Raw genomic sequence first — 25,690 nt, forward strand, 5'->3', positions numbered from 1 at the left:
GGGCCCTGGATGGGACCTGGAGGAGGAAGACTTCCTAGAGTGCATAAGGCCCAAAGCTCCATCCTCAGCACCATGGGAGGGAAGGAGGGAGGGGAAGGGAGGGAGGGAGGGAGGGAGGGAGGGAGGGAGGGAGGGAGGGAGGGAGGGAGAAAGGGAGGGAGGGAGGGAGAAAGGGAGGGAGGGAGAAGGAAGGAGGGGGTTGGTATCATGGCACTTTTAAAAAGAGAAAAACCTCAGGCTTGAGAGATGGTTCAGCAGTTCAGACCGCTGGCTGCTCTTCCAAAGGCTCAGAGTTCGATTCCCAACACCCACATGGCGGCTCACAATACCTGTAACTCCAGCTCTAGAGGAGCTGATGCCCTCTTCTGGCGCCAAGCATACATACTGTGCACATAAACATGCTGGAAAACCACCCATAGACATAAAATAAAAATTTTAAAGAGACAGAAAAAAAGCTTTTTCAGAGGCGCAAAGCTACACAGAGAAACCCTGTCTCGAAAAAACCAAAAAAAAAAAAAAAAAAAAAAAGGAGAGAGAGAGAGAGAGAGAGAGAGAGAGAGAGAGAGAGAGAGAAGGGGCTGGAGAAATGGCTCGGGGGTTAATAGCATCGACTGCTCTTCCAGAGGACCCAGGTTCAATTCCCAGCACCCACATGGCATCTAAAAATTGTCTTTAACTCCAAGATCCAACACCCTCACACAGACATACAGACAGGCAAAACACCAATGCACATAAAATAAAAATAAATTATTTAAAAAAGAAAAAAAAAAAAAGCTTTTTCAGAGCTGTTCAATAAGAAAGCAGGATTAAATTAAAATGCATCCACGTGACAAGATAGTATGATGTTTTCCGAGAAACCTGTGTTCAGCGCTAAGTGGTAAAAGCAAGACACACCATAATACAGGTGTGTCATCATCAATCCAGAAGGTGGCCAGATCCTTCTGGGTGACATGGATCAAGAATGACGTTTTTTAGAAGTGAATCTTTGTGCAAGGTTCTCTTTTATATGTCTGAATTCATTTCATCATCAGTAATATTCACACAACACACCCCAAACGCTTTAATGAGGCGCCATCGAGTAGTCAAGAGGGCTGATGGTCAAGAAGGAATCTACCAACGGTGGCGCTGCCAATCCACCAGATACATTTTACAGCAAGCCGGTGGGCTCCACTGAGACAGAGGTCTTCTGTGTGCTGTTCCCTGATGTTTGCCTGGCATTCAGGAGGTCCCTGGTGTGGATGTGAAACATTCAGTAAAGTTCTGTTAGCAGAAGGACAGAGTCCAGCTCAGACCTTCCTCCCCCATGGTGTCCTCTGACCTCCCTTTTCTTCCCATCACCCTTAGCCATGATCACAAAGGACCGATGCCACCAATTACAGGTCCATAGTCACTCGCTAATGCAAGCTGTCTGCGTGCTGGGACCAACTCTCAGTTGGATTGGTCTCCTAGGCTAGATCAATACTTGCATGCGGGATGGAGGGGTGGGCTGATGTTAGCCCCTCGGTAGACATGAATGGCAAGCATTCGCTTTATGAATAGCTCTCCTAGAAGTGTGGAGGACTGCTAACAGACTGAGATCTGGGCGGGAAGAGGAAGGAAGAGTCTAAGCCGTTGAGTGTGATGAAGTGTTGCTTTTAGTCTCCTATGCTTTCTTTTGGAAAAACAAAAATTTCTTTACAACTCCAAAACAAAAAAAAACAAAAACAAAAACAAAAAAAAATCCACAGTGATGAGATGAGGGCTCCAGGAGCCTCCCTTCTCCTCCAAGGCTTCTTCCGGCCTTCAGCAATGAGATTTGAGGTCATTTAAAGATGCTGTGTTGAGTCTCCCTGCTAACAACAGTGGGGGAATCCGCCCAGAAGAAAGCAACAGCCGGGCTGTTCCCAGAGGACGCCCTATCTACTGCCCTCTCTGCTCAGCTGCTCCCCTTCCTGCTGTTTTACAGCAGATCAAACCCTCTGTGATGTGGACAAATTCCTCATCCATTCCCTAGGAAAGCTGAGGAGGAATTGTCACCCTCCTGTGAGTGACAGCATCTCTCTGTGAAGAAAGACCCTTATGAGAATTCTTCCAAAGGACGGCAGGGGAGGCCTGCGTTACCACTGAGTGACGTGGACAGAGAGCATCCCTCTAAAGCACAGGCCCTTGCTGTCCCTGGCTGACTTTTTTATGGAGCTGAGGATCAAAGCCTTGTGCATGCTGGGAAAACATTCTACCCTGGAGCTACCTCCCTGGCCCTTGCAGCTAGTATTTTAAGCCCACAGCTGTCTTTAGGAGGGTGCCTCACAACTCACCCAACAAAAGCTGTTTTGCTACAAGTGACTACAAGATTATCTGCTCGGTTTCTGGTTTCAGATGTGTACTTCCGATTCCCAACAACAAAATCATTCACAGAGCCCTTCACACAATAGAATCTCAGCTCTTAAAAAGCGTCATTATCTATTTCTTACATTCGTAAAGTTAACTCCCAGACCCATACTCTCAAGTGTAAGCACTCCCTTAATGAGATCTTCCCATCTCTAAACACGAAATCCCAACAAGTTCAAGTCTAAACTCAAACCCGTCTTCTGTCTGTCTGTCCACACACATGCCCCCTTCAAAACTTGGTGCCCACCAGTCATGACATTGTATTACTTTTTAAAATTTAAATCTTTGGGGATCTGGGAAGATGGCTCAGTTGGTTAAGAACTTTCCAAGCAAACCTGAAGACCTGCGTTTGATCCCTAGGGTCCACAAAAAAAAAAGGATGGATGTGGTGTGCATGTAATCCCGGCACTGGGGAGGCAGAGACTGGTGGACCCCCAGGGCTCATTGCCTAGCCTACTTGGTGAGCTCCAGGTTCATAAGAGACCTTCTCTTCAAAATACAGGTGGGTGGCACCTGAGGAACAACCCCACAGCTACCTGCTGGTCTCCACGTGAGTGTGCACACACATGTACACACAGATATATGTGAACACGCATACAGACACACAGAGAAAAGTATGCCTTGGGGATGCTTCTTCCCGTGGTAATGAGGTGGCTAAGGAAGACACAGGAAGCACTCTGGGGCAGGAAGATCAGACTCCACCAGCCTCAGGGCCTCAGGAGAGAGGAGGCCTTGGCCCAGTTCTGTACCATGCCTACCCAGGGCAGCTGCAACCCGAGCCTTGCTATACTGTGAGCTGGGCACAGTGTGCGTTCTCCGGGGAGGAGGCACGCTCTCCCTCCCTTCCTCCGGCCTCTCCACCCGAGGCCCTCTGGGAGTGAACCTGGGGCACCATTAGCAACTGAGAGGCTGAAACTTAACCTCTGAGGCCTATAATTTTTGCAAACAGTGGAGTTTTGAATCCAGCCAGTGAGGGCTTTTAAACTCCTTCTTACTTGGTACTTTTGTGAATAGCCTTCCCTCCCACCAAAAGATAACAGGACCTATTCCAAAAATGGCCCCACATTCACTTCGAGAAAGTAGGCCTTTAAATTCTGGCTTTGTGCTAAAACAAGAGAGTTTAAATTCAGCTTAAATTTCATCTTCTGGAAAACAAAACCCTAAACCTTCTATAGCTTGCTAGTCTCAAGAATAAAAATTTAAACTTGAGAACACCAAGAGATCATGGGAGCCCCCCGCCCCGCCAGCCCCGCCAGCCCAACTCTCTACCCTCGGGTCTCCAGTCACTACTTCTCTCTCAGGCTGGCTCTGCACCTGCAAACCACTTCCTCCCCTCGAGACAATGCAAATCAACCACCCTATGCTCTCTCTTTCAGTACTGGTAACCCCAATCATGTCTTCCCCGCCCCCAGTCCCCCCCCCCCAAAACCAGTTCACCCTGCCTATTTCTGTCCATCCCCATACAATGAGTGTTATTGGGGCCAGGCTTTGTGCTCAGGCAATTATAAAGGAAATGTAAGCCTCTCCCTGAGGGCTCTGGCCCCTGCCTCTTCTGGAGATGGGCTGAAACAGCAGTTTGTTAGGGTCCGGTACAAGGCAAGCCTCGGAGTTCACGATGAACCATCTCGTACCTTCCAGGCTGGAGCGGCTTAGGCCCACACACAATTCTACAGCTTGCATCTCTTACTCAGTAAGTCCCCAAGGGCAGAGCTCAAAGCCAGGAGAGAACATGTCACTCACAGAGTGTGTTTGTGTGGGGTGGGGGCGACAAGGAAAGTTCCTCCCATCCTTTGCAGCTACTCTATCCTGGCCCAGCAGCCACTACTCACACGAGGTGACTGAGTACTGGAAAGGGGCTACACTGAACAGGGACGTGCCAAGTACACACTGTAGTTCTGAAGACAGTGACCAAAAAAAAAAATCAAAAAAGATTACCTTTTTTTTTTCCTTTTGAAACAGGATATCATGTAGCCCAGGCTGACCTCAAATTCGTTACCTAGCCAAGTGGCTTAGTTAACTTTTCTATTACCATGACCAAGGAAGCTTATTTTAAAAAAAAAAAAAGCATTTAATTTGGGGCTCATGGTTCCAGAGGGTTGGAGTCCATGACCGTCAAGGTGGAGAGCAGGGCATCAGGCAGGCAAGCACAGTGCTCAAACAGTAGCTGGGAGCTCACATCTGATCCACAAGCAGGAGGCAGAGAGAAAGCCAACTGGGAACGCCTGGGCTTTAGAAGCCTCCAAGCCCACCCCCAGAGACACATCTTCTCCAACAAAACCACGCCTCCTAATCCTTCCCAAACAGTTTCACTAACCAAGGACCCAGTATTCAAAAAATGAGCTCATGGGGGCCATTGCCATTCCAACTACCACCCAAGAATGATCTTGATCTCCTAATCCTCCTGTCTCCATTTCTCAGGTGCTGGGATTATAGATGTGCACCACCACACCCCACTACAGTAACCGAAGCTGTTCCAGGACGCACTAAGCAGCCCAAGCTGCCCGGAGTTCATAGCAGTTGGACTGCCTCGGCCTCCTGAGTGCTGGGCTCTCGGGTGTGAGCTGCCACACACAGCGAAGGCTCTGTTCTAAACCTGGGGACACTGCAGGAAACATGGCACTGGCTTCCTGGAGCCAGTCCACAGCATTTTTACATCACGGGCATGCACCCAGAAGAAGGCCACCTGCTGTGTCCCAACCAAGAGCAGGCAGATGAGGTTTCACCCCAGGAATAACATGTGAACTGGATTTTGACCTCACAATACATCTCGGTTGAAGACAGACGGGGGACATCTGAACACAGCCGACAGCGCCGGTCCCCAGAGGGCTGGGTTCACCAGGGATAAAGTGTAGAGTAAGGGGAGAAGGGCGATCACTGACGGGCCCATCCACTTGGCCACAGCTGAGCTCAGGGCTCTTGTGAAATAATTAGCTCTTGACCTAATTAGCTGAAATCAAGACCAAGAAGATGGGGTCTGGGGGTGGGCTAAGAAGTATGGCTATGGTGGCGGTCAGTCTGGGGTGGGGTAAGAAGTATGGCTATGGTGGTGATCGGTCTGGGGTGGGGTAAGAAGTATGGCTATGCTGGTGATCGGTCTGGGGTGGGGTAAGAAGTATGGCTATGGTGGTGCTCAGTCTGGGGTGGGGTAAGAAGTATGGCTATGGTGGTGCTCAGTCTGGGGTGGGGTAAGAAGTATGGCTATGCTGGTGATCGGTCTGGGGTGGGGTAAGAAGTATGGCTATGGTGGTGCTCAGTCTGGGGTGGGGTAAGAAGTATGGCTATGGTGGTGCTCAGTCTGGGGTGGGGTAAGAAGTATGGCTATGGTGGTGCTCAGTCTGGGGTGGGGTAAGAAGTATGGCTATGGTGGTGATCGGTCTGGGGTGGGGTAAGAAGTATGGCTATGGTGGTGCTCAGTCTGGGGTGGGGTAAGAAGTATGGCTATGGTGGTGATAGGTCTAGGGTGGGGTAGGAAGTATGGCTATGGTGGCGGTCGGTCTTAAGCCCAGATCCGGGAAGAGCTTTCCAGGCAGGCAAGTCCCTGAACCACAAATCGCCCACCTCTCCATCTGCATATTGGGATTGTCAGTTGCCTACTTAATAAGACTGCAGGAGTGACCTAAGGACGGAGCCGACACGCTGGCTGTCACACTCAGTAAATCACCACTTTTCCTAGCGTTCTTAAGCATCAGAAAAAATACTGTGTGTGCACGCGAAATCCAGAGGTTAGTATCAGGTGTCTTTGCCAGCATTTCCCATCTTACTTAGTGTTCCACTTTATTACTATTGTGTGCACAGTCTTATTATTGTGTGTGTATGTGTGCCACAGCACAGGTTTGGGGGGTCAGAGCCCAATTTTGTGGAACTGGTTCCCTCCTTTCCCTTTTTCACGGGTCCTGGGGATTGAACCGGGGTCTCCAGGCTTGTGCAGCAAGCCCCCTTCCCCAGCTAGCCAGCTCAACTGTCCTCCGCCTTATTTGCTAAGATCAAAGCTGGAGCTCACCAATTTGGTCTGCCTTGCTGGCCAATGAGCTCCAGGAATTCTCCTGCCTCCGCCTCCCTAGTGCACTGGGATTATAGCCACACCTGCCTTCTTAGGTGGGTGCTGGAGATCCAGATTTGGGTCCTCACACTTGGGCGGCAAGCCCTTCCTCACCGGGCCTCTCCCCATCCACCACAGCTGCTGCTATTCTGAACCAGACTGCTCTTTGTTGCGGGGGCCACCTGTGTGTGATGGGGTGCTTAGCGGCCCACAATCCCTCTGTACTGAGATGATCCAAATCCCCCTGGGTGCTTCTCCTGGGGAGAGAAGAGAAGGCAAAGTAGGCCCCGGGTAAACAACAACAACATTCTAAATCAATATTGAGAAGGATCTGGGCTGGCACACTGGGCCCTCATGCCTGAGAGGACAGAGACCTTGTCTGGCCTGGAAGAAAATGTGAGTGCTGACAAACTCCCCAGCCACCATGAAGACCCTAACGCCCCGTGGTGTGGGGGGGACAGACGTGCCCTTGCCGTCCGGGTGCAGAACACAGGGCCTGCTCAAATCACCATTGTGGAATCTTAGTCTGGTGGCAGTGGCAGCATGGGCCCCAGCCTCGGCCATAATCGCCATTCACAGAGCAAGCTCCGTGGCCCCGAAGTGAACTAAGAGGTGACTGGTCTTAAGTCCCCCTAAGCACACAGCAGCACCGGGTGAAGCCAACAGCCAGCCTGCTCTGTCCTCACCACGAGCCACAAGGACAGCCATGACACATACGGCTGTTTTCACCGGCCTTGGACCAACTTTAGAATGGTGCAGGGACCAGGGCCCCACGCAGGTTACTCCTCGTGTCATTTTTTTATAGCTGATGGCAACCTGCACAGTAGTTACGTGCATAATGGAGCTTTTCGTGCATTCGGCATGAAACCACAGAGTTGACTCTTTTTTTTTTTTCTACCAGGTATACATGCTTTTGCAAAATGTTCCATGGGGACAAAGCTAAGACTAGGCACTGGCAGGGAGGTGAGCCAGTCAGCATCCAGAAGGAGCTTCCTCGGAATCTAGACATCCACAGCTCCCGGAGAATCTTACAGTGCATGTGCGCTCTGGGTGAGAGCTGGCTCGGGTTCCGGGATGAAATGTCAGCGCTGCCGCAGACACAAAGATGAAAAACAGAGGAGGAACGTTCTACAATTATCACAATGTACCGTTCATAATAAATGCATCATTTATAACAACCGTCTTAACGTGCTTTCCCATGCAATGCCCCCCACACCACCCAGGGGACAAACAGATGAGGTGGCCGTATCTCAGTGGGTCAACCTCATCCAGTCACACATGTCCTTGGTTACCACACCCTACAACTGGCCGCCACTTGCCCAAATCATGGGGACGGCAGGTACCAAGCCAGAGGCTGTTTATGCAGAACCATTTAGCGGGATCAGGGCAGAAAGGTCCTCACCCCTAAGTTCCAGTCATTCTTGACAGTCCTGGGAGTAAGCACGGGGAGGAACACACCTCCCTCTGCGGTGAGGAGCCCCAGGTAGCTGTTCAGAGCAACAGCCACGAGGCCAGCTTTAACTCCATCAGCGTCTGTACTTGAGGAAGTGAGATTCTGTAAGCCTGCCTCCGCTCCCGGAAAGCTGCGAAAATAATAGTGTGTGCCTCCAGAGTCCTGTGAGGATTAATATATAGGAAACGCCTGGGCCAAGCTGGCCTCTGTGAATAAATATCTTCACTATTTCATCGGCTCATCAGCTCCATAAACTCGTCCCCTTCAATCTTCAAGCCACCTTATCTGAGAGGCCTGCCCTCCCTATTTCACACTGCCAGGCACCCCCCAGGGCTGCCGTCTCAAAGCCCCTTCCTCATTTCACTGTTTTCTCCGTAACATTTGTCACCGGCACACATACCCAGGAAACACACATCTGTTATGCTCCCCTGTCTAGACGCGTCATCCACGAGGACACGGTTGTTTTTCTGTTCTGTCTCCAGCACACAGAACTGAGGCTAACTCTTAATAGTCACTCAACAAAATATCTTGAAAAATATGGAATGGGCACAGTGGACAGCCAAGGCCCACATGCTGCTGCTCTCTGGGTTCCAAATTCTATACGTGTGCACTATGGTGTCCATAACCAAGGAGCTAAAGCTGAGGCGTGTGGCCAGTGAGAACTGTGATCCCTCTCCTGGGGGCCCCTGAAATGAACAGCTTTGAACTGAAATCCAACCACTGGTCCTTTCCACCTGAGGCGTCTTTGTGGGGCGCACACGCGCGCACGCACACACACACACACACACACACACACACACACACACACTCCAAAGCTCTTCCGTTAACTATTCAATAGAGCGAGGAAGGGCCCTATGCTGACAGGACCTGTTTCTCTGAGACACAGGAACCAGTGATGCTGGAACAGCAGCCCTTGCCACATGCTTAGTTAAGGTCAAGCTGACCCCCCACAATGCTGGGGTCACACTGGACTGTTACCCAAGGGGCAGGCACTTCTTACTGATATACTAAAGACAAGTCCAGATGACACTGAACCCCAAAAGGGTCTGGGAAGGGACCGCTCGACCTTCCATTTATTATTTAATATAAAAATGAAGCTGGGGCTGAGGAGATGGTTAAGTAGGTAAAGTGCCTCTTGTGCAGGCACAAGGACCTGAGTTCAGATCCCCGGCACCCATGTAAAAAGCCAGGCACAAACAGCACACATCTGTAACCCCGGCACTGACGGGCAGAGCCGGAGGATCCTCAGACTTTATCAACGAGCCCCAAGTTCAGGAAGAGAGCCTATCTCAAAGGACAGTCAGAGAGCCAGCAAGCAAAACACCGGCCACCAACCTCTGGCTGCCACAAGCACACTCGTGCATGTGCGCTCACACACACCACTACCACCACCACCACCACCACCACCAAGAAAATGAAAATGCATCCTAGCCTGATCATGGATGCCTACAATCTCAGCACTTGAGGAAAAGCAGGAAGATCAGAAGTTCAAGGTCAGGGTGGCCTACAAAGGTGTCTCAAAACCAAAAGGACATAACCTGGCGTAAGCAACACAAATTATCAGAAACTGACACTCCCCACCCCCTTCTAACCTGTCACCTGAGGTTACACACCATTTGTGACATTTTGGACAAGTATTTTGAGGGTTGGACAGACAGGCAACCAGAAAATAGGAACCACAGTGGCCACGTCAGGATTTCCCCTGCTCTGGGCGTATTTCACTAACTGGACACACACTAGAGAAACTCAAGCAGGTTTGCAAACGCCGTGGTCAGTTTGAACAAACCTACCATAATGGAGAGAAGGCAGGCCAAAGGTCACAGTGCAACCCAGGGTCCCAAGAGAATGCCATCCTTTCTGGGGACCACCAGACCTTCATGGGCCACATTACAGTGGAAAAAAGAACCACAGAATCACAGTAGGAAGAGTCAATCAATGGAATTACCCAGAACGCAATGAAAAGGTGAGTATGTAGTCACTGTGACCCTATCCTAGATATTCATATGATAATATAGTAATGTGCGTAAATTATTTATAAACAGAACTTGTCGGGCATGGCTGCTCAGATCTGTAAGTCCTGTGGCTATGTGTTCCTCACTCATTCTACCGTTCTTCTAGACCGTTCCACACCACACCAGAATCCGATCCTGACTTATCCAACCTGGCTGGTCGCCCTTGGTCTGAGGTGCGTGGCTGGCCAGGAAGGGTTGGAAGAGAAGGCTTTGGGACTCAGCTATCTACTCTCTGAATGTCTCCTAAGCCCCTCGGGCTGTCAGGATGCCCGTGACCAGACCCTTGCCCTGACAAGTCAAAAGAGGAAGCGTAACAAGTCAAGTCCTAACTGCGGCACATTTCTGAACGGGCTGGAGGAATGGCCCAGGGCGGCAGGGTTTGTGGACATACTCCTCCCAGGAAATCTGCCTGTCCCTACTGAAGTTCAAGTCCAAGCCCCATGTTAATTAACTTACGCCCCTTCCCTTCCCCTTCTGACTCTTAACCAACGTCATCACTAATAATAATAATTTCAAAAAGACCCCAGGGCTAGGGAGAGTCAGTGAGGTGCTCGCCTTGCCAGCATGACAACCTGAGTTCAATCCTTACACTGACCTTAGAGCCCACATTGAAAACTCAACAACAAAACTGGCGGTGGTTATGTCTGAAACCCCAGTCCTGGAGAGCAGAGGCCGGTTCAGCGGCCGGCCGGCCTACTTAGAAAGTTCCAGGCCAGAGAAGGACCCTACTCCCTGGCCCCAAATAAAAGATGGGCTGTGCCAGAAGGAAGACACTGACCCCAGGGGTTTACCTCTGATGCACATATGCGCTCACACACATGTGAACCTGCACACATGTGTACCTGTACACGTGAACACACAAACAGAGAGACAGAGACGAGCATCAAGTCAGGGTCTCTGTACACAGGGTAACAAACACAGAAGGCCGGGCAGGCAGCAAGCTGGGCAGGCTTGAAGAAGCCAGTGGTCAAACTAACCCCACACTTCCGCACCCCAGCCAGAGCTGGACCTTCCACAAGTGCCTTTGTTCACCGCCTGACTGAGGCCACAGAGCACGCTGTGGTTCACAAACAGTCCCTTCAGGATTTATAAGGCCTCGGAGGGTAAAGGCTGTGGAGGCGCACTGCCATTTTATGTCCTACTAAGGAGGGAAAAGGTTGCTCATGAAGGGCAGCACAATGGTAAGATGCCATCTACTGCAGCCCAGTCAAATGCCATCTGCACTAAAATGTATAAAAAACCAAGTGTCATAAAGCATAGCTATTCACAGGGCAGGGACTGGGGTTCCCCGCCTCAGACGCAGGTCTTCCACTCCCAGATCACCGGTTCATTCGGCCTGTTTTTATCAGATGCCAACACAAACCCACAAGCTTGTGTGGATGGTTTTTTTTTTTTTTCTATAGATTGTTACTTCTTCAAAAACTGAAAAATGGAGATGATCGTGTGTGTGTGTGTGTGTGTGTGTGTGTGTGTGTGTGTGTGTGTGTGTGTGTGTGTAGGGGGGGTGGCATGATGAGCACTCCAATGAAGGGCACTGACACTGTCTCAAGACAAACCAAGAATGTCAGCAAGAGGCCTTACCATCAGCTCGGCTTCACTTTGGCCACCATGCCTGCCCCAGGGTCCTGCTCAAACCCCTCGGCGCTCCCCTCCCTCCCACAGTCAAGGCCAAGCCCTGCACACCCCATGGTCTTCAGCTGCTTCCCTCCCCCTGCGCTGGGCACCCTGAGCACCCTGCCTGGCATGTTCCCACTGGGAACAAGACGCAGCCTTGGTCTGCTCTCTAACGGAACACTGTGTGGGCTGGATACACAGCAAGGACCCTTCGCTTCCCGCATCTCCCTGTTGTCTGGCATCACTGCGTCAACGGCATCCCCTGATTACCTTCCTAACAAACTGCAGCTCTTGCCCTTCGAATCCTGTCCTCCAGGGTCTGTTCCTCTTCTTTCCCTCTGACAAACTGCACACAGTATTTACATCTCCACTACAGGTTCTGTGCGGGCTCGTATGTTCTGAGCACAGAACCATGCCTGGCAGAGAGAGATAGCACACTCTAATTCCACTTGTAAGTGTCACTGAATCACATTTGACCCAAAAAGTATAAATTGTAAATTCCAGGAGATTCTAATTGATAGATCAGAGGGGGTCCCAAGATGTTAAGAAAAGACAAAAATAAAAATAAGTAAGTCAGCAGAGGGACTTCTGTCATCTTCTCCGAATCTACCCTCAGCAGAGGCTTGCTGGCCAGGACTTTGGGGACAGCATGTGTCCCCTGACCCCCGGAGTAAGAGGAGGACTGTCTCTCCGGGAGTTTAAGAAGGGAAAGGGTGGTACCAGCGCTGGGAGCCTTTGATTTCCTGTTTTTAAATAAGTGGGTTGCCTGAGCCCATCATTAAGCAGCATGATTTTCAGTCAGACAAATACAAACACTTCCCGCCCGGGTGGAGGGAGGGCGCCCTCTCCCACCACCCCTACCCTCAGAAAGTCCCTGGCCAGCCTTTCTGTGGCGCTCAGTCACCCCTTACTGCAGAGGGCAAGAAAGTGAAGACCCTGGCCGGACTCCTCCGAGCTCTCACCCGGGAGGGAAATCCTGTGGAGGCACAGACGCTAACTGCCCGGGGGAAGATCCCAGACTCAGAGTGTCTCATCTGCCAGTTACCCAACACTGTTTCCGGCTTCCTAACGGCCCCTGTGTTGAGACCACCCTGGTACCTTTTCAAAGGACGTTTCCGTAGGTAAGAGAAAAGCAGCCCTAAGTGTTGGAATGATCCGAAACTTATTCCATACATAAGCAAAATGATTCCCTGATGTAAAATTTACCATGTGTAACAACATAAAGATACTGAACCAATGCTCTGCACGGGCTCAGGGAAGGGCAGACACACACTGAGTTCTGTAAACTTTAAGGGCTGTGGTTAAACTCTTGTCTCAAGTTTTAATAATGACTCACCAGAGTGGTGTATTTTACTGATACAAAATGCATTATGGGATCTCAACCATATTACATATATTAATATATATAATAAATATGTATATGATACATTTCTCTTATCTAAAATGATTGGGACCAGAAGCTTTTTGTATTCTGGACAGGTTTTGAATTCTGGGAGCTCTACACATGTATAATGAGGTCTCTTGGGGACTGGACCCAAGGCTAAGCATGAAACTCATTTGTGTACCACCGTCCCCTTAAATGCAGCCTGAGGTGACCCTATATATCTTGATTCACCTGTGTTTTGACTACGGCCTATCACGTAAAGCCAGCTGTGGAATTTTCCACTCCTGTGACCGTGGTGGCTCTCAAAAATCTTTCCAATGTTAGAGCCTCTTGGGTTTCATAATCTCTGGTAAGGGATATTCAACCCATGTATACATTCTACACTATGGAGGGGGAAAAAATTCAGTTGCTTCTGAGTGGTGAATAGTGGGGGATTGTTTCTCTTCCCTAGATCTCAAATTTACAGATAGAATTAGAGATTAAAATCATGCTTTCATATGTATTCTATGTTTGGCCTGATCCAATACATCTTTAAATAAAAGCTGTAATCTTCCCATACATCCAACCCAGGCGCAGAATTCCCAGCGACGGTGGAAGTGAACAGACTGCAGAAGAAGAGAAGAATGGCGGACGAGAGGCTCTCCTTGGCAGGCTTCTCCAGGAACAGTAGCTTTTAAACAAAAACCACAATCCTGGTGAGAAGCACAAAAGGAAGGTGGGAGACGCACCCCCTCCCGACACAGGGCAGCCTGCGGCCTCCGGCTCCATCAAAGGACGGTCCTGCTGTCTTGGGCAAGCGTGTGAGACATTTTAAAGAGAGAGGATGAACTTCCCCTGCTGCATTCATGGAGGGACTCACAGGGGTGAAGAACCTGTGGAGGTGTGCGTCGTCGTCGTCGTGAGCACGGATTGAAGTCAGTTAGCTGGCGGAGGCCACCCTTCTCCGACATCCAGGACACGGAGAAGTATCTGCTGATGCCTGGTGCCTCGGGGGCAGTGCAGCCCATGGTGAAGGCTCTGGTCTTAAAGGGTTTAAACTGGGGCTGGTCACCAGAGAACTGGGAGTCTGGGAATACACGGGCATGCCCCTGCAGCAGAGCTGGAGGTTGAAGGCAGGCGCTCTTGACCAGCCCCAAAGCCACTACCTTCCTGGAGCTGGAGATGAGGGTCTACTTCATACATTCAGCTAGCAAATATTTGTGGACAGCCTTCTATGTGTCCGGCCCTGTACAAAGCGTCTGGACTAATAGGAAACCTAAAATCTTGTCCCTGACCCCACCCACCCCCAAAAAGCACTTCATGGAGACTATTAACTCAGAAGGTCAAGGATTTCTAAAGAAAACTGCCTAACTGTCAGGGGCCCACTCCTAAATCTTCAGCTGCGTAACCAATGGCCAATTATCTGATGGCCAATTACTCAAGTTCACAATTGCCCAATCTTATGAACTAGAAAAATACAAAAGACAGAGAGAGGGCTTCCGACGGAACGGGAGAGGCATTTGCCAGCCTGAGAGCTGGGCAGTGTTTTGGCTTTTTGGTTTTGGTTTTTGGTTTTTCCCCCCTCCTCACACCCTCCAACCAGCAAGAAAACTTAAAGGAGTTCATTTCTTTCACATACTGCTTTTCTGTCTCACAGACAGGTATCCAGAGAACTCCTGCTAGAGAGCTTGAAATCCAGGGGCACACAGTCTGGGCTGTGTTGTGGTCCTTCTGTCTCTGCCAGGCTGATCCTGAGAGACTTCCCGGGCTGTACCACGAGACTTCCAGGACTCAAGGCCGCACCCCTTTCAAATTCAAAGCAGCAAGGGCTGGAGAGATGGCTGGTCCAGTGAAAAGTCCTTGCTGCTCTTGCAGAGGACCAAGACTTGGTTCCCAGCACCCACATCAGGTGCTCTCAACCACCTGTAACTCCAGCTCCAGGGGATTCAAACCCGCTTCTGGACTCAGCAGGCACCTGCACACATATACCACACACACACACACACACACACACACACACACACACACACACACACACACGGCAGGGAGGAAGTCATTAAAAATAAAATAAATCTTCTCTTCAAATCTTTTTTTAAAAATTCGAACTAAAAAAAAAATGATTTGGCCTCAGTTATCAACAGTAGATGTTAACAAAATAAAAGACAAGAAATAAAAAAAGTAGTACTATCTCCAAAGCATATTTTTATGCCCCCCATATAGTATTAATGACAGGGGCTCTGCGACACTATGTATAATTTCGAGTAAGAACTTTCAACTAGATATCTGCAGGTTCATATCCAATTCAACGTTCTGAAAGTAGCATCTACCCTGCACTAAAAGGCGGGTCAGGAAAAGCAGGCTCCTCGTGATATGTATGAGTTATAAACAAATGCCATTTCAGGGAGGGGAAAGGGGTCTAAAAGGGACCGCCAGAGCAGGATCAAAGAGCAGTGTTCAGTTCAGCACAAACTTAGACATGGCTGTGGTTCCGGAAAGTTACACTGCAAAAACCCTAAAGCCACTTCCAAGCCAATTAATAAATTAATAAATCCTGATGAGAGCTAGCAGTGTAAGGCACCAGTTACAGGTTACAAGTCTCTTCCCCGGTGTCTCAGCTAAGGACTGTTTCCTACTTGACCCACAGGATCCAGGCACATGGGATTTTGATGACAATTCACAGGTACAGGGTGTTCAGGTACATTCCGGCTGTACACTCCTAAGCATTTCAGCTGAGAATTACCGGGCATGCAGCATCCCAGCAAAACTTGAATAGGCCTGAACAGAGCTCTGAAGTCTAGACCAAATCATTGGGCCCTTTGTTTAAACAGCAGGAGCCTCATTATATCTGCATACCAACCTGTCTTGTAGCCCTCTGGGGAGAGAATCTGGCTTGGTCCCGGGTGGCCCCAGGAGCTTGGCACTCTTGAGATGCCCGTCTGTCTGGTCCCACCCTCTTGCAACCCGGAATGCCAGCAAAGTCCATTTTTAAATTCCCTCAGAAGTTCCACAACCACAGGTTTGGGTGAGGAGACAAACACCGCTTTACTTCGCTGACATGAAACTAAAAATACGAGCTGGTAACAAAAGCCATCTTTTACCAGGACCGGCTGGGGCGTCCTGGGGTTCCACATGGTATAGCACAAGACCATATTCTTGGCAGCCAGGCCGCCTCAACAACTGTTCCACAAGGAAGAGGGGCCAGTCTGTCCCTGTCAAGGAACCCCACAGCCGGCAGCCCTGCTTGGCTAATGCAAAGAACAGCTTGATGGCTCTGCCATTCACCAAGAGGCAGGCTCGTTGATTTCGGGGCCACCTCTACTGAAAATGTTAAGACACACACACTTCAAGAAGGCGGGAGGCAAAACCAACCTCATTTCCCTGGAAGGAAATGTGTTTCCCTCTCCCTCCTCCCTGCAGTTAGAAAAGTAAATGATTACTGTGGCAACTCAGAGGCGTCAAAAAAATGGACCTGGATGCTAACGTGGCCCAGCACAGGTCTGTGGATCGGGGATAAAAGAGGTTTACTCTAAGACTGGGTGGCAACACAGAACCTTCTCAGAAAGTCCTACCTGTTGGACTTCTGAGCTGTGCGGCACAGCCGGGCCCTGCACCCCCTTCTCTAGTCTAAAACTTTCCTTCTGGAACGCCCCCCCCCCCGAAGAAGGGAGCCTGGGCTCTCCCTATTCTGATAGCAGACGTAGAATGTAGTCCAAGCCAGCGAGTATGTGAGGAAGGATTCGTTCTTGTGCTGCGGAGCCTCCAAATGCTCAGAACCCGAGAGAGAGGGGATGAGCCTAGAAACTGTACAAAGTATGTCCAAGAGCTATGGTGGCCAAACTGTGACCCCAAAAGCTCTGGAGTCCCTAGCTCGGGGTCCGGGGCCGGAAGGGGTGGGTGGGCCAGGCCCTGGAGCACTAGTTGCAAGGTCACTGCGGAGCTAGACCCCGGGGTGTTTTGCAAAAGATAGCAGCGGGTGGAGGGAAGCGCCGGGAACCAACCCACCCACCCTCTCCCCACACCTGCTCTGTGCAGCCGAGCCTGGAACACGTGGTAGCTCAGCTTAGCGCTTCTCGGGCGTCTGCAGGGACCCATTACCTCGCCCGGGCGTGCACCACTCGCCCCGGGGTCCCCAACCAGGAAGAGGCAGCGCTCCCTGGCGCAGAGCAGCCGGCCCCGGAGCCCGTTTCATCCCAACCCTCAACAGCAACCCGGACCGAGTTTTCTTGTCCTTCCACCAACCCTCGACCCCGGCAGCTTCCAACAACCCCTACCTTTCTCTGCCACCTAACCAACAGATAAGACACAAAGAGAAAAAAGAAAGGAAAGACGGGGGCCACACACGCCGTCTCTTCTTACGGTCTCAACCTACAGCCTGGAGCTGGGAGAGGAAGAGGAAGCGCACCTTCCGTCTTCCCATCCCAACTCTGTGACCCGCGGATCCCGGCAGCAAGGAGCCCCGAAGAGGCCGAAGGAAAGAGGTGAGGTTGGAAGAAGCAGAAAGCAGAGCGAGAGAGAAGAAAATATCCAACAAAACCACGCTAACGCGCCCCCTACCTGGGTGCAACATACTTTGGAAATAGAAGATGACCAAGATAAAGGATCCCAAGCAAGTGGCCAGCACCATCCGGCAAATTCTGTTCATCCTCATCACTTCCAGCAGCGCCGGCTTCATGGCTTTGTCCTGGCCGCGGGGACCCGGCTGTCCGGGAGACGCGTCCGGAGCGCAGAAGCGGGGACCCCGCCGCGGGGAACCAGCGCCCGGGAGGCTCAAAACGGAGCTGGCCGAGCTCCCGAGCTGGATCCCTCTAGCTTCACCGAGGTTCTCCGAGCCCCCAGCCCGGGTCTCGGGGGTGCAAGGCGCGGGAGTTGGTGTGCAAGTGTGGAGATGCGTGGCCCCGGCCGCGCGCTCCTGCCAGTCCGCCTAGCCTCTGCTCGATGCTCCGCCGCCTCCTCTGCCGGCGCCTGCGGCCGCCGCTGCCTCCTCGCGGGCCGGGCGACCGGGATGCCAGAAGGAAGGTGCCACCGCCGCCGTGCACTGGCCTCTGTGACTGTCCAGGCCCCCCTCCCTCCCTCCCTCGCCAAAAGCTACTTCATTGCGCTCCAGTGATCTATATATTCCAGGGTTGGGTTTTACCAAACGCAACTCGCAGCCCCCGGCGAGGGGAGGGCGCCGGCGAGCTGGGAGGGCGGGGCCGCGCCGGGGCGGAGCGTCGCCTCCCCCCGCCCCTACCCGAGACGTGGTCGCGTCCAGCTGTTTCCCCGGGAGTCCGGAGAGCGCAGCGCGCTCCCGCAGGGTCCCAAAAGCCCTCAGTCCCTGGGCGGAGCTGGGCCGCTGTCTCGAGGTTGTGTGAACGTTTCCATGACAAAACCCGGAGGGGGAAAAATACGAATAAGATCGCCACCACTCCTGCCACCCATTCTCCCGTGGGGAAAGAAGAGTGGCGAGAAGCAGGTTGGGTGTCTTTGGCGAATGGGGGCTCTGTGGCGCCCGACCGTTTAAAAATCCCTGGGCGATTTAGGAGGGGAAGTTGCCCCCAAGCTCTCCTGAGAATGAGTGCCCTTTTCACGACGATCGAAACTAGGCCTTTTCTTTTTTCTTTTTCTTTTCCTTTTTTTTTCAAAGGACAGCTCATCTTGAGGGCTGCTTTTGCAAAGAGGTTAGAGAACGGACCTAAAGTCAAGGTTAGGGAAAGTACAGGGCATTCCAGGATCTGACGACAGCAGCGCCTTTCGAACACGCGCCCTCACCCGCACCCCTCACGGCAAAAGGGGTTTGTGGATTTTAAAACTGGTTCACCCAAAGGGTAGAGCTTTCTGTTAATATGTCCGAAGTGCATGAGAATCCGTCGGGCGGATGTGAAAAGACGCCCCTAAAAGTCCAACAAAGTGTTCGGGGCAAATAAAAACAAGCCAGCTTAGCCTAGGCAGGTAGAGAGAAAGATGGCGCTGCTTTCCTGCATTGTGTATATAATGTTTTTAAAAATATTTAAATGTTCAGCTCCATGCAGTTTGCTGGCTGTGGGTCGATGGGATGCACGCGGGTCAATGGTAAGATCACTTTTATGCCAGGAAAACAATGTTATTGTAAAGCCTGACTTTTGTGGCATATCCTTAAATGAATTTACAGTACTAACTCGATTCATAATAAAATAAGACACTACCTTCCAATGCATCTCTTCACAGAGGCATTGATAAATTCTTGTTGAATCTGAACGTAATGGGCCTTATCCTCCCCTTAAATTTGACAGACACGGCTTGCTTTCTGATACAAGCATCCAGAAACGCCTGGGCAGCCTCCCTTCCCTTTCCCCTGAAGTCTTCCCCCCAGCAGGGAAAGTCAGCAACCTCCCTATGAGGACAAAAGACAGTCAATTGCGGCGAGATATTTATGCAGCCAGTTAGTACTGTATTCATCTGTCTTTGTTTATGAACGAGTTGCTTGCTGAAGGTGGCCACGTAAGCATGCTCCCATACCAGCCACTCTCCAGGGAGTCCCCCCATATGATGTGAGGCATAGGCACTGTACCCCTCTCCACCAAGTGGGGCGGGAGGAAAATGGGCTCCTTGTAGTCCCTCAGACGGACTGATGCCAAGGTCTTCTTTAACACCCGTGTTTTTACAAAGCGCAGTAAAGAAAGGATTTGTGTGCGTTTCATCCCACTGTCCTTCCTGGGCAGAAAAACCCCACCGTCAAGCCTGGACATTCACAATAAGCCAGTTTGGGAAGTCACATGTCCAAGGAAGAAGTGCAAAATGATTCCTTTGGGGTTTTGGATCATGTGCTGGAGCAGGATGGTGAGCTTTGCCAGGCAACTGTGTTTTTATACCACGTACAGGATGGGAATAGGCTCTGACCATTCCCTGCCACCTCTCCCAGGAAGTGTCCTCTAACTTCTCACAGGAATTCTCTCTTCCCTGTGAGCTCTAGATCCAACCCCATCTCCAGCCACTGTAGACAGAGCTGTCTCCTGAAGGACCAAATTGTCTTCCTCTCCCTCCACCCGACTCTGGTGTCTCGTACAGTGACTGGAACACGGTGCACAGAAGTCACAGATGGAGAGGTATTGTTCTCTTGGAGTATTAAGACAGAGCCCTCTCAAGTGTATGGTGGTGGCCAATGGCAATGGTCTGTGACCCCGTTGTCCTATCCCCACATCAAGCCGTAAGTTCACCAACTACAAATAAGGCCACCACTTTGTTTCTGTCCCTAGCCACACAGAACCTTATTGCCCCTTTTCTTACACTACCTTATAGACACTGACAAGACAAAGGACAGTCAACTGATAAGATGTGGGGAAAGAAAAAGACTGTATCTTTTCAATGCTGATCCAAAGTAGGAAGACTTGCCTCTAAAGTCAGGCTTTGGGAGCTGGGATGTGGCTCAGTGGTAGAGCACATGCCTACCATGCATGAGGTCCTGGGTTCAAGCTCAGCAAAATAAAGCATTAGCTTCATGTTCCCAGTGTACCTGCTAAGACAGGCAAAGTTGTGTGGGCAATGACGGAGACTCCTTGCTTTCAGTGGCTCAAAGCAGCTGAGCTACACATCCATCTGCTATTTATCTGCTATGGATGGGCAGAGGGGTTGCATCTGGGGTATATTTCATGGTGAAGCAAACCAGCACCTTCTAGATCAGTGCCTCTCAACCTTCCTAACGCTGCGGCCCTTTAATAGTTCCTCATGTTGCGGTGACCCCTAACCATAAAGTTATTTTGTTGGTACTTCATAACTATTATTTTGATACTGTTATGAATCGTAATATAAATAGCTGTGTTTTCTGATGGCCTGAGGTGACCCCTGTGAAAGGGTCATTGATCCCCAAAAGGGTTGAGACCCACAGGTTGAGAACCACTGTACTAGAATGATGCTGTTTGCAAAGCCTGAGAAGTGGGGGGCTTTTGGAAAGTCTCACCGAATAATTAAGTCATCTAGCCCTCAAGGAGTGCATGTGGTTTCTGAGTTTCATTTATTGGCCAAGACCTGTCACAAGGCCGCCCAACATCGTGCCTGGGTCAGGAAGTGTGGTCCTATGAACCACAAGTGGAACATGGGTGGGAAGCAGCCTTTCTGGCTCTGCCTCTGCTCGCTCTTCAAGGCTCATCCCCATCATTTCTCTCGACTCCCTTTTGTCCACGGGCTTCTGGAAGATGGTACTGAACTCATTACCGTGGTAGGACCTTCCTTGATCACTTTCCAAAGACAGAAAGCCTAGCATGGCTCTGGAGGAAAGGGGAAAATAAATAAATAAAAATAAAATTAAAAAAAAAACTGGTGGAACAGAAAGTCTTACTTATACCATCGATCCTGTAAAATTGATAAGAAAGAAAGAAATAGATGCAAAGGTCCCCAGCTCCAGCTAACGCCTTTTGTGAGCAGCGGACAGACAGATGTGTACCCAGCCCTCCAGAACCCACAGGCTGAGCTCAGCCCCATGCCTGCAGATTCTGCCCACAATGTACTGTCCTGTTTAGATCTTCCAAAACTGGCAAAACGCCCCTTTCTGCACTTGGTTGGATCGAGAAATGGACCCAGAGCACACGGAAGACAGAGAGCCCTTCAGCATCTTCCAGGAAGACGGTGAATGTGTCTCATACCAACACGGGCTGGGGCTCCCCACTGGCTCCTCCAAGGACTGGGTTTTCCCATTTGCATCTCTCCGACACCTTGAGCACAAAGTATGCTCAGTTAGCCTGAACACAGCCAATATTTGTGGAGCTGAATTAAAAACCATTTGCCTGCGGCACCGGGAGATTTGGGGTATAAATTTTCTACAGGTAGGTAAACCGCAAATACACAAGTGGGTCACTCACAACAGGGCTCTGAGAGCAAGCTCCTCCTCGACTTGCCAGCTTTCAAGAACCGGACTGGAAAGGAAGAAGGGAAGAGAGGACAGAGGACGGGTGAGAGGAAAGAGAGACATCTGGAGGGAGAAAGGAATGGAGAGTGGCGAGAGAGGGGAGGGGCATGCAGAGAAAAGAGAGATGTGGGGGAGTAAGGACAGACAGAAACAGTGAGCCGGGGATGGAGGAAGACATGCCCACCTACTCTGTCACTTCAGACCCTACCTTCATTTCACCCCCAGCTTAGGCCCCAGGCCTAAGGCCCCAGGGACCTCCCAGGGTTCTGGACACTCCGGCTCTAACCCCTCTAAAGCTGTTTCCTCTCTCGAACAGCCCAGAAATCCCTTCCCTTACCTGTACTCACTCCCCACAAATAAGTCTTGCCCAGCTTCCATGCTGGCTCCTAACTCTATCTTAGGACCGTGGAAACCCTCCAGCTCCCGTCCATCAAAGTTTGTAAGCCCCTGCCTACACCCTGATGCCCTTGTGTCCCGTCCTCTCTCAGCTGGAGCTTCTACTCTCGAGACCCAGCCACATCCCAAGAGCTTGTATGCATTTCCCTTCTCCATCCTCACCCTCCTTTTACAGAAGGGGAAACTGAGGCAGAGAAAGGTAACGCCTTACAGGGGCACAGAGCTGGTACAGGCAGGTCCGAGATCACAGAGCTAGAAGCCTGATGGCACCGGAACTCCAGGGTCACCCTCTGCTTCCTGAGCTGCCTGGGAGGCGGGAGCCAGGGGACATCACCTCTCTGAGCCTGACTTTCTCCAGCTGGTGACTGCTGGGCTCCCTCACTGTCTTGTCAACCCTGCCAGCCCCTCCACGCGGCCCACTGATTCCCCTACCAGAGCAGTCCTCTAGGACCCCACCTATCCTCTCCCTGTAAAGTTCCAGCTTTTCCGGGGCTCACTTTGGCATTCATTTATTTATTGGTAACTTATTGGAATAATCATCTGTGATTGTTCCCTCCAAAGACTCCCCCCTTTTTTTAAAACCTCTCCACTCCTCTGCTCCATTCCAAGCAGGTTTTGAGCTGCCTTGGCCTGCACTAGGGATTCCATACAAGTTTTCGGTGACAAAACCTTGAACCCCAGAAGCTATGGTTCCAGGGAGAGAAAACGGGCTTTGGGTGGGATTTGAGAAGGGAGACTTGAGTGTCCTCCCCACTCTCTGCTTTGAGAAGCAGCTTTCCTTGGTGCCAGGGGCCTGGCAGAGTGGCACTGTTATCACCGGGGGTTACAGTGCCCTACGCTTGTTTCAGAAGCTGCTGACCCCTGGCCTGAGGGAGCTCCAAAGACTGAGCAGCCAAGCAGATGGGGTTGGGTGAACATGGCGACCAGGGCATGACCAAGGGGACTCTGTGACATGGTGCTGGGGCCAAATTAAGATACAGAGAAGGCCGTTGTGGTGGTACATGCTTGGAACCCCAGCACTCAAGAGGCTGAGGCAGAGGATTGCTTTGAGTTGGAGGCTAGCCTGTGCTACACAGTGAGACTGTGTAGAAGGGCGTGTAGGGGAGAATCATGGGAAACCTTCACACAGTCCAGAAACGTCCCACTTTACCTTCAGCAGTTGACTCCAACCTGGACCCTAGAGTGTAGGCGGCCACCAATCATCATGCCTCGGGGTGTAGGTGGCAGCCAATCATCATGCCTCGGGATATAGGCGGCCACCAGTCATCTGCTTTCATACTGTACAGAGCCCGCCATGTTGATTTTTCTACTTGGTGACATTTAAAAAAAGAAATATTTTGAAGTGTGTGTGTGTGTGTGTGTGTGTGTGTGTGTGTGTGTGTGTGTGTGTGTGTGTGTGTAAGAGGTCAACCTTGGGTTTCATTCCTCCTGCACCATCCACCCTGTCAAGACAGGGTCCCTTTTGAACCTGGAGCTGCGTGAGTAGCCTCGGCTGGCCAGCAAGCCCCAAGGATGCTGGTGTCTCCACCTCCCCAGCACTGAGATCACAAGAACATGCCGCCAAGCCCAGCTTTTGATGTGAGTTCCAGGGATGAAACTCGGGGCCTCACGCTTTCCAGGCAAGCCATTAGCAACAGAGCATCTCCCCAACCCCTGGACATTCATCTTGCCACACATGTTAATGTTTAATTCCTTTCCAGTACTTCATGGCACATTTTACATGTGCAGAGGTGTTACACCCCACACCATTGATCCTTATGGCAAGCACACATGAGTACACACGTGTCTCTCATACACAAGACAAATTGAGCCTTGCAAATATCCCAGGATTTGAACCAAGGGTATGCAGCACCACACTTTAGAGTGGATCTGTCAGGCCGGGCAGTGGTGGCGCACGCCTTTAATCCCAGCACTTGGGAGGCAGAGGCAGGCGGATCTCTGTGAGTTCGAGGCCAGCCTGGGCTACCAAGTGAGTTCCAGGAAAGGCGCAAAGCTACACAGAGAAACCCTGTCTCGAGAAACAAAACAAAACAAAAAAAAATAGAGTGGATCTGTCGTGTGTCTGTGTCTCCTCGTCAGCACAGTGAGATCAGCCCTCACGGCTGCAAGGGGCAGAGGTTCTAGACAATAGGAGAGGAGCGAGACAGACATCAAGGAGTTCAACGGGCTTCTCCAGTCATCCAGTGCTCACCTTTGCTCGGCAGTCTTGCTCATCCTCAGACTTCCCCATGGTGCATCCAGTCTCCAGGGTGAAGGCCCGCAGCCTGCCCCTCCTCCCTCCCTGAACAGTTGTTTAAATAGGACAGTGGGGGATACGTGGAAGCCAACTGGGTACACAGTTCTACCCTTTGTCTTTCTCGTGCTCTGGGTGGGGCAAACAAGCATGCCTTCCTGAGTGGTTTGTGACCCTCTCTCTAGATGAAAAGCTTTCCCTATAAACCCACAGACCCCCCCCAAAAAAAAAAACATTGTGAAGTGATGGGGTCCAAAAATAGGAATTACCCAAATGCTCAGTGTAGAGATTTCTCCCAACAACCTTGTGTGTCATGTGGTGTGGGCAGCCTGAAAAATAGCTGTTCAGTATTTACCCCTAAAATGCGAAACTCCTAGATATCAAAGGAAAATGAGCAATGTGAAATGAATGAAATGATGGTTAAAAACTTATTTGCAAAGTGAAAAGAAGAAGCTTTAACTTCTTCCTAAGAGTCGATACAGGCAGCGAAGATGACCTCACCAAGTTCAGTGACGTGAACAAAAAATATGGGGAGATTTCTCTCTCACCCAAAAAGAAATAGTTTGATAATGGAATCTGAACAGACATTTAAGTTCAATGGTTACCAAGGCAAAGCCAAGATTTGAGACACCATTTCAGCCTGCCAGAGTAGCAAGGGTTTCTGTAATGCTTCCCATTACAATGTAATGTAATCCATCCCCTGATGGAGGGATTGGAATAAGGGGACACCCGTGTGTTGCTGGTAGCAGGGTCCCTTTCCATTCTCTTGGGACATTCTTTCTCTCAGCAATGGGGCTGAGGCATCATGTTGAGAGACAAAATTTATTTGTTTTTAGAGAATCAGCTAGTGCCATTATTAAGGCTCTGTTTCCTCACCTGTTGAGTGGGAACATCCTCTCCCAAACTCCCTTTCTGCCTGCATCACAGTTCCTGCTGCTTGTAGCCCAAATCCCAGGCTGTCAGACATCACAGGTCTAGATGGAGTGGTCCACACAACATCAGGGACACAAGTGTCCAAGGGGACTTGGCCCATTTCTCCCATTTGTGGCCGCTTTCTCCCGGGCAGCACACTAAAACAAAGGATTCCAAAGGCCGGTCAAGGTCCAGTGCGCCCTATTATTTAATGTTTTCCTTTTTCCCCATGCGTTGTGATCAAAATGTCTGTGAAAGTTAAGTTTCATTTTATTTTGATTTGTTTGTCTGGTCGGGTTTTGTTCTTTTGTGTTGTTTTAATTGTCAATTTGACACAGTCTAGAATCATTTTGGAAAGGGGTCCCGATGAGGGACTGTCTAGGTTGACTTGTGGGCATGTCTGGGGAGGATTGTGGCGGTTAAGGGGAAGACCTGCCCACTGTT

General features: G+C 50.6%; 1 protein-coding gene across 5 annotated transcripts in view; it reads right to left on the minus strand.

The window, feature by feature from the left end:
• Chst11 (carbohydrate sulfotransferase 11) overlaps window positions 1-17,916 on the minus strand; it is a 217,439-nt gene extending 199,523 nt beyond the window's left edge. For 4 of the 5 annotated variants that reach the window (XR_013045805.1, XR_013045804.1, XR_013045803.1 and 1 more), the window contains exon 1: window positions 17,403-17,915. Coding sequence is in view for 2 of the 5 variants with exons in the window: in XM_006979876.4 (XP_006979938.1) it covers window positions 17,403-17,520 (118 nt within the window). In the remaining 3 variants the exon portion in view is untranslated. Of the gene's footprint in view, window positions 1-17,402 lie in introns of all 5 variants that reach the window. The other variant, XM_006979877.4, reaches the window with a different exon arrangement.
• Between the last annotated feature and the right edge of the window lie 7,774 nt (window positions 17,917-25,690).

The sequence above is a fragment of the Peromyscus maniculatus genome, chromosome 18 (assembly GCF_049852395.1).
Source record: "Peromyscus maniculatus bairdii isolate BWxNUB_F1_BW_parent chromosome 18, HU_Pman_BW_mat_3.1, whole genome shotgun sequence".
Taxonomy (NCBI): domain Eukaryota; kingdom Metazoa; phylum Chordata; class Mammalia; order Rodentia; family Cricetidae; genus Peromyscus; species Peromyscus maniculatus.